Source organism: Taudactylus pleione, unplaced genomic scaffold (genome assembly GCF_031769625.1).
Source record: "Taudactylus pleione unplaced genomic scaffold, aTauple2 ptg000556l, whole genome shotgun sequence".
NCBI lineage: Eukaryota > Metazoa > Chordata > Amphibia > Anura > Myobatrachidae > Taudactylus > Taudactylus pleione.
This window is the reverse complement of record NW_028284958.1, coordinates 3,828,663-3,844,840: the sequence shown is the minus strand read 5'-3', so window position 1 is coordinate 3,844,840 and position 16,178 is coordinate 3,828,663. Positions and strand designations below refer to the sequence as shown.

Genomic DNA, 16,178 nt, shown 5'->3' with positions numbered 1-16,178 from the left:
CTTAAGTTCCCAAATTTATAAATTGTATTCTTTACTAAATCTGTAACAGCAGGGTCTTCTTCATTGGTTGTACTGTATATCAGTGGAAGAAGTAGAAGTATTAAACTGCTGTTACAGGTTTCCTTCTGTGTTGTTATATGTTGCAGGCACTTAAGTTTTTTTTTATTTGTTTTTTGTTTTTTTCCATATGAAGAAATTTTCTGGAAAAAAGCAGGTAAAGGGAGAAAGAGGGTAAGTAGGGTAGAACAATTTAGAAATGGTCTCCATTAGCCCAGGATGTCCAAATAAATTGGTGAAGCCTTTCCTAGGGCTTGAAGGATTTTGTAGATTTCTTTGATGTTTAACCTCAGCTGAGGCTCTCTTTGCCAGCATCCCAGCATAATGTCATACACTTCTTTTGGAGCCACTCTTGGTCTTTCCAGGACACGTCCTTGTGTGATGCACTCGATAACCTGAATAAGAGAATTGGAACAAAAAGAATAAGTTAGATGTTAGTAGATTAAAAAATAATTTAGTCAAACATAATCGCCATTATGAAACAAAGAGCAAGGAAATTGAAATTAGTCAATTCTAAAATTATGTGAAAATTTATATATTTTGCCAACTATTAGTGGTCACATCTAATCATAATATTATATGCTGTATAGTCCCTGGTGAAGTGCTTAACAGAGTAATAAAACAAGACTCTAAATACACTAAAGTGACATAAAAAGCATTAAAGACAGTTAAATTACTGTATAAAGAAGCTAAAAAAAGTAGTATTTTAAAAGAAAAATATATAATACTAATGAATAAATGCAATGGTCCCATTGTGACAGTAGAATGGTGTTTGAAGTAATGTTTTAATTCTTTCCATAATATACCTTTCCAGTCAGGTTCACAATTCCAAAGGTGATGCTTACAGTTGTTTATGCATCAGGCAGACAATTACTGTAGGTGCATTTGTGCAAAATTAATAGCAATGCATACCTACTGTACCTTTACACTATTAAAATTGTACTTTCACTCCATCTGCTTTACTATTTTATGCCTTTACTTATTAAATTCTGTGCAATTAATCTCAACATTCTCATTTCTATGCTATTTGGAACATCCTTATGGATCTCAAGAAAGATTATTCAACTTCTTTATAAAATAGAAGGGCTCTCTGTGCCCAATAGCCAAAAATAAAACAATGCTGATAAGATAGTACAAATCAACCAGGCATATCCTTCTGTCTCTCAAGCTATTTGGGTTCCATTAGTAATGTATTACAGTACATTCAATTTCCGTACCCACCTTTATGCAGAGCTCTGCTCTCCTTCCTCCTTTCATTAAATCTTTTTGGCTTGTACCTATTGTAACTTGCTTTGCTGCTTCTTTGACTTTCAGCTTTCCTCAAGTCATTACTCATGTCCTTACTCCCTTCCTTACTCACTTTATTTGCCAAACCTAACTTTCTATTTTGTCAGGGTTCAGATAAACCAGAGTCTTACAAAAGAAAACTTTAATAAGTGACCTTCAAAATTATATATTGCAAACCGCTCCCCATCAGCCACCCATTATTTTAATTTAATATACTGTAAATCTTTCATTATTTAAGAACATCTTCACTGTGGACTCAATATTCAACAATGTTACCGGTCATTTTAGGTGCTACAACAAACAAACATTTTTTTCTAAAAGCTGCCTGCTGCCTAAAATCACACCTACTTTCTCATTTAACGGGATGTAGTCTGCATCCTGGCATGCAGGACAACCAATACTCAACCCCATCTAACATGCCTACAGTACAAATACGTTTTTAAAAACTGTTTTGCATAATATTTATCTCATTCCACATTTTAATAAAGAATTTTTTTATATCTTTAGGCAGATTTTTACCTTACTGCAAGTATTCCTAAAGGAATACTCCCTATTATTTTTGATCCTCCTGTAATTCTTTTTTATTGTACCTCATCCACATCAGAGAGCAGGACAGGGCCATTGTTAGAGCTTTATTTATACATAAAATGCAAATGTAACTAATTCAGAATTTAAAACTATAATGCAGAATGGATGTTCTTTGAAATTATGAAGCTAAAGCATAACTCCAAGACTGTATCATCACCCAAAATCTGTTCTACACCACTCATCACTAGCACACAACAATCATTGTACATATTGTAGAAGAATGGTATTCTCTGTCCATAATTACCAACATTACAAATCAGTCTCAATATACTTGCAGAGGCCAATGCAGTTTATACCTTTTCTTAAAACCAACTTTGCTACAACACAGTGTATTTAAATCTGAAAATGTACTGCTTTCTGCTCCACTATATATGCACAACTGTTACGATTTATGCTCTAAAAATGTTTACATTTAAAAACAATTCCATGCTTTTATTTTATTTTTATTATTAAATGTTCTTTTTTCACAATAAGGTACAGGTGTAACAAACAAAACAATGTTTTTCATTCTAATGAGGACAAACAAATACAGACGGAAGTAGAATGAAGAGTATGGTGGCAATAAAGTCCCAAGTGCAAGCACCTATTTTAAAGGGCCTAGTTAATAAAGAGATTTATATTATAAAAGAGGAAAAGAAGTTAAGAAATAAGAAAGAGAAGGAGATGGGGTATGTGGAATGGAAGGGAAACTACAGTATGCCCACAAAATTACAAAATAATAATTTATTAGTTATTTATGCAGTGCACACATATTGTGCAATGCTTTACAGATAACATTTGACCATTCACACCAGTCCCTGCCCCAGTGGAGCTTCCAATCTATATTCTCTACCACATGTATACACATAACACATTAGGGTTCATTTTTTTCAGTAGCCAATTAACCTACGTACCCAGAAGAAACCCATGTAAGCATGGGAAGAATATAAAAACTACACATAGTTAGGGCATTGGTACTGTAGGAATCCAACCCAAGACCTCAGTGTTGTGCAGCAATAATGCTAAGATTTACAACAACCATGCTGCCCACCTGTACTGGGTTTGGGAAATCAACCATAATAGCAAAACAAAGATGAACAGGCATTCACTGCACATTCCACTAGTAAATCCAATGGGACTTAAATTAAATTGGGATGGAGAATGACTGGATCAAGAATAAATTGGGACTGGTTGGGCACTGAAGACCAATTATAATGCAGCAATAATCATTAAAAGGCCAAGGGTGCGACCACCAATCCAGGAGGAGGTGGGCTATGGCTGAACTATAGTTCACAACAGTCATTGCAGATACCGATCAGAAAATTTGAGGACTTTCAGGATAGCCTCTTCTTGAGCAGAAGGCAGAGAGTCTGAAAGGAGTTGGCACTTTTATGAAAATTAATTTCTCCCTTTTCAATAGGAAGGCAAGAGATCAATATACTTTACATGTATCTGATCCAAAATGTATTAGGGCAAAGGAAAGAATAGAGCAAAAGGGCATTGACACTGAGGGTTGTAAAACTATGTAGGGTGCCAATTTACTGAGGGCATAGTGTTGGGAATGGAGATGTAAGAAAAATTGGGAATTAAGTACATTTAATTTATCTCGTCGTTGTCAGAAACTGTAGAGCGCTCTGTCAGGGTCAAAATGTCTCCTCTTGCTGCTTTGCCCTTATACTTCCAAATGGTATAGGTTGAGTTGTATAGCAATATGTGGAATATCGGGGTTGCCCCATAGGGGTAAATATTTTGTAGTATTAGAACTCTTGCCACGCCACATAATGATCCTTACCCACACTGTATGCGTACAGATGTATCTCTTTGCTCATCATTGCCACCACTACAATTTGCCGTGGCATGCATATTGGCACATACATCTTTTTGCTCCTGCAATCCATAGGATAGCATGGTGTGTATGCTGCTATGGCCTGGCATATTGTGGTGTACGCACGATGCATGCCGTGATGCATGTGCATGTTTGCCACATAGGCAGCAAAGATGAGCGAGGACACATCTGTACCTCTCAAAAGAAAATTATCACTAGGAAATGGTGAAGATGCATACAAGTCATATATACTGTAGGAGTGCAGCAAGGTAATACTGGGCAAAAAATGCCTTTTTCAATGTATGTTCATGAAGTGTTCAAGACCTAACAGCCAGTGTCTAGGATATACAGTTGTTGGCACTGGGTTGCCATTGTAATTACAGTCCCTCTTTTATTATACACAACACAGGGTTGGGTATGGGATGCCGGCGCTCGGGATCACAGCAGTCAGACACCTGTCAGTAAATATCCTAGCTCTCCCTCCCCAATGCATGAATCTAACCTCCTAAACCTAGCCCTCCCCCCTTAGTGCCTAAACCTAACCCTCCCCCTAGTGCCTAACCCTAACTCTAACACTAACCCTACACCTAACCCCGCTACTTACCTCAGGATTCTGGTGGTCGGGCTGCCGACACCGAGATTCTGACAGGTGTTAAGATTATGACCGCATCCCCACAACACACTGTCCCTCTACAAATTGAACCTTGTATCACTTCTTCTCAAGTACACTGATGTCCATCAGATTGGTTCCTTGATCTGGCACAAATAGTACATCTTCTATGTCTGTGACAACTGTTTTACATTTCATTCTCAAGCACACAAAAATTGTCCTGACTTTCATGTCATTTAGGACTTTGTGGTCTATTTACTAAGCAGTGTTAGGAGACAGAGTGAAAAGTGATGAGAAAGTGATAAGGTGCCAGCCAATCAGCTCCCAACTGTCATTTTTCAAACACAGCCTGTGAGATGACAGTTGGGAGCTGATTGGCTGACACCTTATCACTTTCTTATCACTTTTCACTCTCTCCTAACACTGCTTAGTAAATAGACTCCTTCATCTCCTTTTCTACTGACACTTACAGGCTCACAAGACTTTAGTGACTTCAAACAACTTTCTTTACAGCTGAAGTGCCTCATGGCTCCTGAGTACATATACCAGCAATCTTTGGGATGACTGTCAGCTACATTTAAAGCTGCCGTTGCAACTGTATAGTGTGACTTTTGGGCTGTATGGACCGACCTCCTGTTAACATCCAAGCTGGTGAATTCAATTAATATCCGGTTCCATCAACGTTCATCAACGCGACAGCAGCAGCAAACTTACAGTGTGTTTATCATCTGGAGTCCTGTGACATCCACGCAGCTTGTTCCTCACATTCTTCACAGCCAAGTGCAGATCCTAAGTTGTCTGTTATTACTGTTGTATCATCTACTGTTCCCTGATTAAGGTAGAGCTAGCTATAGTAACCTTCCCAACAAGTACTGTACTTCTTATTCCCACTTTCATAATGGTTAACTATGGGCTAGATACATTGCATATATGATATCAATGAACTCCTTGTGGCTTGTTACCTCTTAACAAAGCATATTTTTGATATGTATGTTTCTCTTAAAGACATTGTATTTGTACATACTGTATTGAAAAGTGGATTATACCATTATTTGTTAGAACATTTACGCACATGTATCCATTTGCTTTTAATTGGCAGTTTATGGCAGATTCAATTAGACACGAAAAGCCGTAATCTGCGAAAAAGTTTTGCCTATTGCCGCTTTTCATGTTTGTGTGTTATCTCTAAGTTAAATTCCAGGACGTTTTAGCATACGTGGAAACTCAATGCACTGTAGCAGGCGGTTGGCAGGCGGAAAAAAGTGCTAAATCTCTATTTTGGGATGCAAACGTCGTGAATTCATTCTGAACCCTTTGCACCCCCCCCCCCCCCGAAGGACAAATCAGGCAAAAACAAAATAATTACCTCAGAACCCCCAAAAAAGACATGTAATTCTTGGGGCAAGAATGAAAAAAGTGGGGGGGCAAGGATAACACTAGCAAAATAGGTTTCTTGGGGGGTTGTTTGGATGGGCCAGGTGTTTTTAGGATTGTAGGTGCATGCAGCAGGTGTATTTTTCACTTCTTTGTAAAAGTGCACTTTAGAGACACACTAATATGCTAGCACCTATTTTCAAGTACACCAAATTTTAATGGAATATTTATTTTTACCAAAGAATACTGTTTTCTATCATTCTTCACCACTTTTACAAAAAAGCTTTTAGAAAGTTTTTAACACAACTTAAGGACACAAAGTACATTTATTAGGGGTAATAGTAAACATCTGTAATGATTTCCAGTGTCAGAGCATCTTATTTTGGGATACAGACTGATTCCCCCATTCTATTCAGTACTTTCCGTCTGTTATGCAGTTGCCAATTTGCATTTTCACCTGTTCTGTAATTGAATAGGGCGAAACGCGGGAACGCGCATGCCGCAAATTCGTGTCCCAAATAGGCGAAGGCAGCGGAAAGTACAACAGGCAAAAAGTCCGGGACTTTTCACGGCTAATTGAATACGGGCCTAAGTTGGTTTCACATTGTACATTATTTAACTTGTATATTATTAAGTCTTTTATCAGAAGTTTTAGTTTATGCATATGTATAATTGTATGTTTCTTTTTCTACACATGTTCATTTATAGGTTTTGATATATTAAATATTTATTTAAGCTCAAGCATTTGGGATTTTCATTTTTATTTCTCAGTGCTCTATATAGCTCTACTATATGTCTTTTATGCTAAAAAAATCACTTGGTTCACTCACTTTACATTGTGAGGCCTAAAGTCCCACTTTGTGACAATTAAAGCACTTGACCTTGAACCTGTTATGTTTTATGCCCTTTTACAGTATATAGGAATTGTCAGCATTGGTCTCAATAGCTTGGCCAGTACACTCTCCATTGATATGAATGTTTGTAAGGGTGGTAATATATTGTAAAAGTGGCTGTAAAAGGTGTTCTCTAACAATGTGGTCACTCAGATTGGCTCGTTATACAAGCTCCCACTACTATATGTTTAAGAAAAATACATTGAAGAGTTCAGTAAAATAAATATAATTTAAAGTAAATAAGTAAAATTCTTTTACATTTAATTTTCACATGGTTATATTATCTTATGAGAGTGCTTCTATCGCTTCAAATCTGTTAGGTGATCTTTGCTATCAGTGTCCTTTATAATAGTGAATGCATTTTTTTAGTTACCTTTCCCACATTTTGAGCAATTAATGGCAATGACTGTTGTGCATTTTAAAAGTCAGCTCCTGCTTGCTTTGACAAAAAGTGCTTATGTGTAGATGATGCTGTCCTCTGGTCAAGAAGCAGGCCATAGATGTAATCAAAAAAGACATTGCTCTTGTTTGTTCTGTGGTCTGTAAACTAAGGCTGTCAGTTGACTGTGCTGACAGGACTAATTTAATGTTTAGGCAGTCTGGAAATACAGTAATTTCCCAAGTTTAAAAATATGCAGCTTGTTCTATGAGCAAATAAATTCTCACTCTCTCTCACACTCTCACATCTATCTATCTATCTATCTATCTACTATATCTATCATTTAGGTTAAAATAAGATTAACTTACCTTCAATATCAAGCAGTGACCTTTATACCAAAGCTGATTGACATCAAAAAGGCTTTTTATGATGTTGGCCAGTCATATGAACAGCTTACTAAGGTGATAAATCTCAAACTGCCAGTATGTCCCACTGGTAAAGTTCTACCTACCTATCTGTCTATTTATAATCTATCTACATCAAATTTAATAGCAGACAATAAGCCCATGATCCATCTAGTCTGAATTTTATGTGTGTGTATTTATCTACTATATATATATATATATATATATATAAAATAGTGCATGGAATGTTGAGGCGCACTTATTGTGATATGACACTCATATAATTAAATACAACATGTAAAGGAAAGAATATCTCTTTCTTTAAATTTGACACACCTTAAATAATAATTAAGTGGCTGCTCCCAAATAGTGATGGGGATTGGTACCCAAAGTGAATTATGATGAAATGAAAAAAGGAAGCGCCTACTAGTGTCTAAAAAATTTGAAATGAACCACAAGTGAGACCGGGGGAGTTGAAACGTACTAGTGCTATTAGCATGGAGCATGGACCAGGGGAGTTGAAAAGTACTAGTGCTATCAGCATGGAGGTCATTATCTTATTCGGAGTCCAATCTGTCTAGGGAATACAGCCCTGAGCTGACCAACCTAGGGCTGGTTAGTACTGTAGCAGCTGTACCCCACACTGCAAGTTTCCCTGCTATATTTATTTCATTAATTCATTCATTATTTTTTTTAATAGGTCATGCAAGGTCCGTCCTGATAGTCATCATCATCATCATTATAATGATTCTTGCATCACAGAGGAAGCAGCAATAGATACGCTCCCTAGGAGGCATATATGAGGCTGCTTTCCCTCTTACATAGAGCATAAGGAGTTTTGAGCACACCTTTACTGTGCTCTGGCTACTCGAATCCAACCCTTCCCTCCTCAGGTCCACCTCCTTTATTAACTTATATTAAATTGTTTTTAGTTTATATGTTTTTTAATCAGAAATCATTGTATTATTAAGATAATTCGGACGTGTACATACTGTATTCTTTTATTTTTATTTGGTCACATGTAATTACCTGTTTACTGTATTTTTGTTTATACATACATTCAGAAGAAACTCCATAGACTGCAGATCTTCTGGACATTATCTTGCAGAAGATTATTATAAGTGCTTACCACACTAAGAGAGACTTTCTATAAACTTACGCTTAAGGACAATACCATTTCAAGTATTGTATCTGATTTTTTTAGCAGTAGATAAGGACTTCCAGATTTTATCTATACCCTGTGTCACAATTCCGGGTAATGTTCCCAAACCAGTCCCTGTTTTTTAGCTGTCCTGCCACTGGTCACCCGCCGGCATGCTCTGACAGCCAGGTGGCGCATGACTCACGCAACTATTGTGGTCTCCACGGCAGATTCCGCGAATACCAATGTTGCTGCACAGGTGTGCACTTTACAGGATTCAGGGTGCAGTGCTGGTGTCCCTCATGGCATTGTTCCCACCAGGCCAGCAACATGGGTTGTAGTCAGCATCTTGGCTGACAGGGTGTCGATGATGTCTAAATACCAGTGCCAGATTCCCAACAGCAGTCGGAATCCTGGCTCCAGAATACTGACCGTTGGCATCCCCGAAGGTAAGAATCAAGGGCTAGGGGGAGGTTAGAGTGTGGGGTTAGGGTTAGGCACTAGAGAGGGAGTTAGGGTAAGGCAATAAGGGGGGACAGTTAGGTTTAGAGTGCAGGAAGGGGGGTTAGGTTCAGGCACTAGGAGGGAGGTTAGGGTTAGGCACCAGGAAGGGAGGGTTAGGGTAGGAAGTTGGGAAGGGTTAAGCATACCGACCGAAAAGTGTTGGTATGTTAACCCTGTCAGGATTCTGACTGCCTGGATCCCAAGTGCCGGCAAGCCATACCCAACCCCAGCAACATAGACGGTGCCAACTTGCCCAGAGTGAGGTGATCGAGTCCAGGCCAATCCTGTCCAGCCAGATACTCAGCTGACACTTCCAGCCAATCTAGATCTACCCATGGGACCTGGGTTGTCAGTGCCATAAGTCACACAGCTCTTCATGTGAGCTTTGTAGCTGTACTCCTCTATATTTACAGATGGTTCCAGCAAATCCTGACTGCTGCTTAGTAATTGTTAGCCATTCCTCTGGTGTTAACTAAGACTTGGCTCCTTAGCCACAGCCATCGGTGCATATCTGATATTCCTCATCTATCTGTGCAAGTCTGATATTCCTCAGTTATCAGTGCAAGTCCGATATGCTTCAGCCATCGCTGCAAGACTGATATTCCTCAGCCATCAGTACAAATCTGATATTCCTCAGCCATCGGTGCAAGTCCAATATTCTTCAGCTATCGGTGCAAGTCTGATATTTTTCAATCATCGGTAAAAGTATGCTAACCTTCAGTCTTCAGTGCATGTCCAATATCCTTCAGTCATCGGTGCAAGTCTGATATCCTCCAGTCATTGGTTCAAGGCCAATATTCCATAGTCATCACTTATTTCCCTAGTGCTAGCCCATATTCCCTTGCAGGATTCCCTGGTGAAGACCACTGGTGGAGTAAACTCCATGCCCCTGCTCTGGGTCTTTGCCAATGCCTTGGTGCTAGTTTTAGTTCCCCATTGTATTCTTTCATCATTCTCCTTCAGGGTTCCAGCTGAGGGTATTCTAATCAGGAGTACCATGCAATTTTCCCACCAAGACCCAGTGTGATCCATACATTGTCTGATGAAGGAATTATTCTCTAGGATAAAGATTTATATCCCATGCTGTTTGAAAGTCAATTGAAAGTTAGGAGATTGCCAATGGGATCTCTCATTTGGAGTGTACAGTGACAATAAAGTTAGTGATTGTCTATTTTACATATATTTGTACAAAGTTACACTATGCATGTTATCTCATTGAAAAAGAACCACATCCACCATCAATACAAGTTATTTATAATATTCTTTATTTGTGTTCTTTAAGTTTAGCGCCCAAAGAGGTCACCAATTGTTATTACTGTATATATTATTTCAGTCTTTGGCTTATCAGTAGATAAAAACAGATAACTTTTAGGCTGCTTATTTATCTTCTTAAACCAAATCTGTGTCAATACAATTTAATTTTGAGATCTTCAAGATGACACTCACAATTAAACTTTGTTTTACCAATTGCTAATTGGAAGAAAGGAAGACAACTTTAATATACTGTAAGCAAAACAATTTGCTCTCGACGATCCCTATAGTAATACAATCCTTCAAACGGGCTCTCAAGACCCACTACTTCATCAAAGCCTTCCAGCTCCCATCCTAACTTGCTTCAACATGCTCCTTCCTCAGTTTACCCCATCTGTGTCATACCTGTTTATCTGCCCCTCCCCTTTAGAATGTAAGCTCTTACGAGCAGGGCCTCTACCCTCTTGTGCTTCTCCTTACTTACTTTCACCTACTTCTTACCCCCCACCAGGGCACCTAATACTTGGTTGCTTACGCTCTGTTGCATATCTAGGTGTTATGGTCACTTATGTATCAATGTATATTATCCATGTCCTTGTCCTATTTTGTATCAATGTATATTATCCATGTCCTTGTCCTATTTTGTACTGTAATTCAGTTGTCAAATTATTTGTTTGTTTACTTTGTAAGACGCTGCAGAGCACTTGTGGCACCAAATAAATAAAGTATAATAATAATAATAATAATAATAATAATCTAACATATTCCCACTGACTATCACATCAGCCAGCTGTTCCAATATCGATCACCCTACTCACAGGTATTAGCACTGCCAATCTCAACCCCAGATCTAACCTAATTGGATGGGTGAAACCCATGTTTCATTTCCCTGTGGCTCAGTTCCCTACTTCCCTATATAAAGTTGATTAGTTCATCCTCTGTTTGTCTTGTCTAACTGCAGATCCACCCTGCATTCTGCAAGTAATGAAACTTGAATCTATTTTGAAGTTATGTGGTAAGTCATTCACTCTGCCACAATATATAAATTCTCAATAGGTAAACAAATATTAATATAATTGAATCTATCCCTACATATTTTAAAATGTAAATAAAAATCATTATAATTAATCCATTGGATAACTGAGAAGGGAATACCCAAAAGGATTTTTTGTATCAAGAATTATTTATATGAACTGAACGTCAAACCACCAAGAAAGAAAACTCTTTAACAAAAGTTTCATGATGCTGATAGTAATATATAATAATATATTGTCACACAAACCAGCCAGCTCAAGGCTGCCCTAATATCAAATAAGCACTTGAGATCTTTCTTAATATAAGAATTGTACTTTATCAAACTTCTTAATTGGATTAAGGCACTGGTGATATATAAAGTGTTTTTGTTTAGAAACCTCTCTCTCACCAGGTTGTAGAGATACCCAAATGGTGACAATGCTATGCAGTGATCTGTATTAAAATTGCTTTATCATTAATGTCTATAATTGTTAATTTTGGTGCGTTTGTAAACCTAAATAAAGTTATTAAAAATACTGTACTTGCATAGTAAACATCATATTTCATATTGTTTGCCAGTATAGCAACTATACCTCCCCTTACTAGTCATGGTTATTATTATATCTTACTCAGTAATAGTTATGAGATCAAAACTATTTATTGTCCTGATTACAATCAGTTATGGTAGCTTATTTCCCAAACTGTGAGCATTTATACACGTACAATAGTGTTTAATAAGAGGGCAATGGGATCCACCATTTTTGCAGCTGCTGCACTTGACTAGTTTAAAAGCCACTAATAAAGTCTGAGCTCCTCACTAACCTCTCTTCCCCTACCACAGGGATGGGGAACCTCAGGCCCGGGGGCCATATAAGGCATCATTTAATATGGCCCTCTCAACTGGCTAGCAGGGTGCCTAGAATAGCACCCTGCAGCCAGAATCTATGCAGCAGTGCCACCTGGAGCATCCTTAGGATGCTTCAGATGGTCACACCGCTGCCCTTACAACTCCCCGGAGCATCCCCAGGATGCTCCGAGCATTGCTGTAATCCCCCGCGATTCAATCCCCGCCAAAGTGTGACATCACACAGAGGGGGTGTGGCCTGCACGGGCCCGCAAATAATGTTATATATGTATGAAAATGGCCCTCGACAGAAAAAAAATTCTCCACCCCTGCTCTGCCAGGATGTAGGCAGTCTCTTTTGGGCAATGTTATCTTTATAAACTCCACTGTCATGACTGACAATTATAAATTCTTTCCTCCTTGTACCGTTTTTTGAGCCAGATGATAAAAAGTAACACATCTGCCACATTATGAACACGCATTTAGGGTTTAAATTAATTGAATTGCTTTTCTGCTTCTCATCGAAATGCAACAATATTGAAATTGTTGCCGATTTGAACATTGCAATATATGTGGCTTTATATTAGTTAATATAAATAAGCTACCTACTGTAGGACAAAATATTGATAAAATACCATTATACTACTGTAGAACAAGTTAGATTTGTCTTGCTTTGGGTAAAATACATCTAATTTCATTACTTGTAAACATAGAAACTGATCCTATCTAGGTCGGCGTACCATACTGGGATACTCAGGAAGTTCTGTGGCTGATTAAAACCAGGTGAAATGCAGGCTAGAAGTCATCCAGCCACAGAACCTGTGTAATTCATGAGTGTCCTGGTATAAAGGGATAGTATGGTAAGCCTACTGTATATCTAGGTGTATTTAGCATTCATTGAACTGTTTCAAAAATGTTGTTTAACCACTTGCCTGGCACAGTCATATCAGATACGACCATAGCAGACTGGGCTTTACCTGACATGGTCGTATCTGATACGACCAGTCAGAAACACACAGTGGGCGGCTTGCTGGAAGTTAGCTTCCAGCAGCCGCCCATCTCAGAGGGACCTGCCGGTCCCTCTACACCTGCTCCTCCTCCTTTGTGTCCCGATCACTGCTGGCCACAGTGATCGGGCCCCGGCAGTACCCCCCTTAGAAGCAGCAGCCACGGCTCATGTAGCCGCTGCTGCTGCTGCTGTGACCCGATCACTGTGGCCAGCAGTGATCGGGAAGTCGTTTCAGTAATAGGCAGTAGCGGCAGCTCTGGCAGCCTCCGCTGCTGCAATGTAACCCAGGCCGCTAGCGGGACACCCTCCTGCTGCGGCTCCGGATCACAGTGATCAGTGAGATCACTGTGTGAGAGAAGCAGCAGCGGCGGCTCTGGTAGCCGCTGCTGCTGCTATGTACCCTGGCAGCCCCTCCCACTCCTTTCCGGCCTCAGCTCCACCTCCCCAAGTCCCCATGTGTCCCGATCACTGCTGGCCACAGTGATCCGGCAAAATATAAAAATAGTAATAAAATATGTGTATATACAGTCAGGTCCATAAATATTGGGACATTGACAGAATTTACAGATTTTGGCCTCTATTCACCACCACAATGGTTTTGAAATGAAACAAACAAGATGTGCTTTAACTGCAGACTTTCAGATTTAATTTGAGGGTAATTACATCCAAATCGGGTGAACGGTGTAGGAATTACAACAGTTTCAATATGTGCCTCCCACTTTTTAATGGGCCAAAAGTAATGGGACTATCAACTCAAAAGCTATTTCATGGACAGGTGTGGGCTATTCCCTCATTATTTCAATATCAATTAAGCAGGTAAAAGGTCTGGAGTTGATTCTAGGTGTGACATTTGCATTTGGAATCAGTTGTTGTCGACTCTCAATATGAGATCCAAAGAGCTGTCACTATCAGTGAAGCAAGCCATCATTAGGCTGAAAAATCAAAACAAACCCATCAGAGATATAGCAAAAACATTAGGTGTGGCCAAATCAACTGTTTGAAACATTCTTAAAAAGAAAGAACGCACCAGAGAGCTCAGCAACACCAAAAGACTCGGAAGACCAAGGAAAACAACTGTGGTGGATGACAGAAGAATTATTTCCCTGGTGAAGAAAAACCCCTTCACAACAGTTGGCCAAATCAAGAACACTCTCCAGGAGGTAGATGTATATGTGTCAAAGTCAACAATCAAGAGAAGACTTCACAAGAGTGAATATAGAGGGTTCACCACAAGATGTAAACCATTGGAGAACCACAAAAACAGGAAGACCAGATTAGAGTTTGCCAGACAACATCTAAAAAAACCATTACAGTTCTGGAACAACATCCTATGGACAGATGAGACAAAGATCAACTTGTACCAGAGTGATGGGAAGAGAAGAGTATGGAGAAGGAAAGGAACTGCTCATGATCCAAAACATACCACCTCATCAGTGAAGCATGGTGGTGGTAGTGTCATGACGTGGGCATGTATGACTGCCAATGGAACTGGTTCCCTTGTATTTATTGATGATGTGACTGCTGACAAAAGCAGCAGAATGAATTCTGAAGTGTTTCGGGCAATATTATATGCTCATATTCAGTCAAATGCTTCAGAACTCATTGGACCGCTCTTCACAGTGCAGATGGACAATGACCCGAAGCATACTGCAAAAGCGACCAAAGAGTTTTTTAAGGCTAAAAAGTGGAATGTTATGCAATGGCCAAGTCAATCCCCTGACCTGAATCCGATTGAGCATGCATTTCACTTGATGAAGACAAAACTGAAGGGAAAATGCCCCAAAAACAAGCAGGAACTGAAGACATTTGCAGTAGAGGCCTGGCAGAGCATCACCAGGGATGAAACCCAGCGTCTGGTGATGTCTATGCGTTCCAGACTTCAGGCTGTAATTGCCTGCAAAGGATTTGCAACAGAGTATTAAAAAGTGAAAGTTAGATTTAGGATTGTTTAGTTTGTCCCATTACTTTTGGCCCCTTAAAAAGTGGGAGGCACATATAGAAACCGTTGTAATTCCTACACCGTTCACCTAATTTGGATGTAATTACCCTCAAATGAAATCTGAAAGTCTGCAGTTAAATCACATCTTGTTTGTTTCATTTCAAAGCCATTGTGGTGGTGAATAGAGGCCAAAATATGAAAATTCTGTCAATGTCCCAATATTTATGGACCTGACTGTATATATATATATATATATATATATATATACACACATATATATATATATAAGCATATGTGTGTATGTGTATATATATATATATATCTATACATATATGTTCTATATATACATATATATAGATCTTCGATATATGTTCTATATATATAATTGATAGATATTGCAGAGCCTCTGTTTAGGGTTGGCAACCGACCATTGATGGTTTGCAAACATCGATAGTCTTACTGAAAACAAGTGGTTTGCCATTGCTGGTGGCCATCAATGTTGCACCATCGATGGTAGCCATCAATCGATGTTTGGGAAACATCAACAGTTGTGGTCTACACAGATCTTGCCAAATCGCTAAACAATTGATGGCTTCTAACGATGGTTGAACCATCAATGGTACAGTTGTCAATGGCCATCACTACAGTATAACATAACATATTTAACATCACTACAGTATAACATAACATATTGTCAATGGCCATCACTACAGTATAACATATTTTTATGGTATACTGGGTTTTAAAAAAAAAAAATTTTCATATAAAATAGTGATGGATAAGTTTAAAATTATGTTCTTGACCTAATTCAATCATAAAAGAAACCGACAATTTTGGAGCGGTTTTTGGAAAAAGAATTCGTCTGTTAAGTGGTTAAATCGGTGTGGTCAGCTTCTTGGACTGACTGAAATATTAACTAATATTAAGTAAGTTTAATAGATACAGTTTGTCTTGTTACGTAAATAAAGTATATACTTGACCCTTGATATTACTCAGAATATCAGACTTTTATAAATGATCAATAATTGCATAAATAATCAACATCCCTCATCACTTTAAAACAATTTCTTCAGTGTTTTT

The 16,178-nt window shown here is 38.7% G+C and overlaps 1 protein-coding gene across 1 annotated transcript in view; it reads right to left on the bottom strand.

The window, feature by feature from the left end:
- Positions 1 to 266: 266 nt before the first annotated feature.
- NTRK3 (neurotrophic receptor tyrosine kinase 3) overlaps positions 267 to 16,178 on the bottom strand; it is a 700,933-nt gene continuing 685,021 nt past the window's right edge. The window contains exon 19 of the mRNA XM_088452662.1: positions 267 to 452. Coding sequence (XP_088308788.1) covers positions 267 to 452 — 186 coding nt within the window. The remainder of the gene's footprint in view (positions 453 to 16,178) is intronic.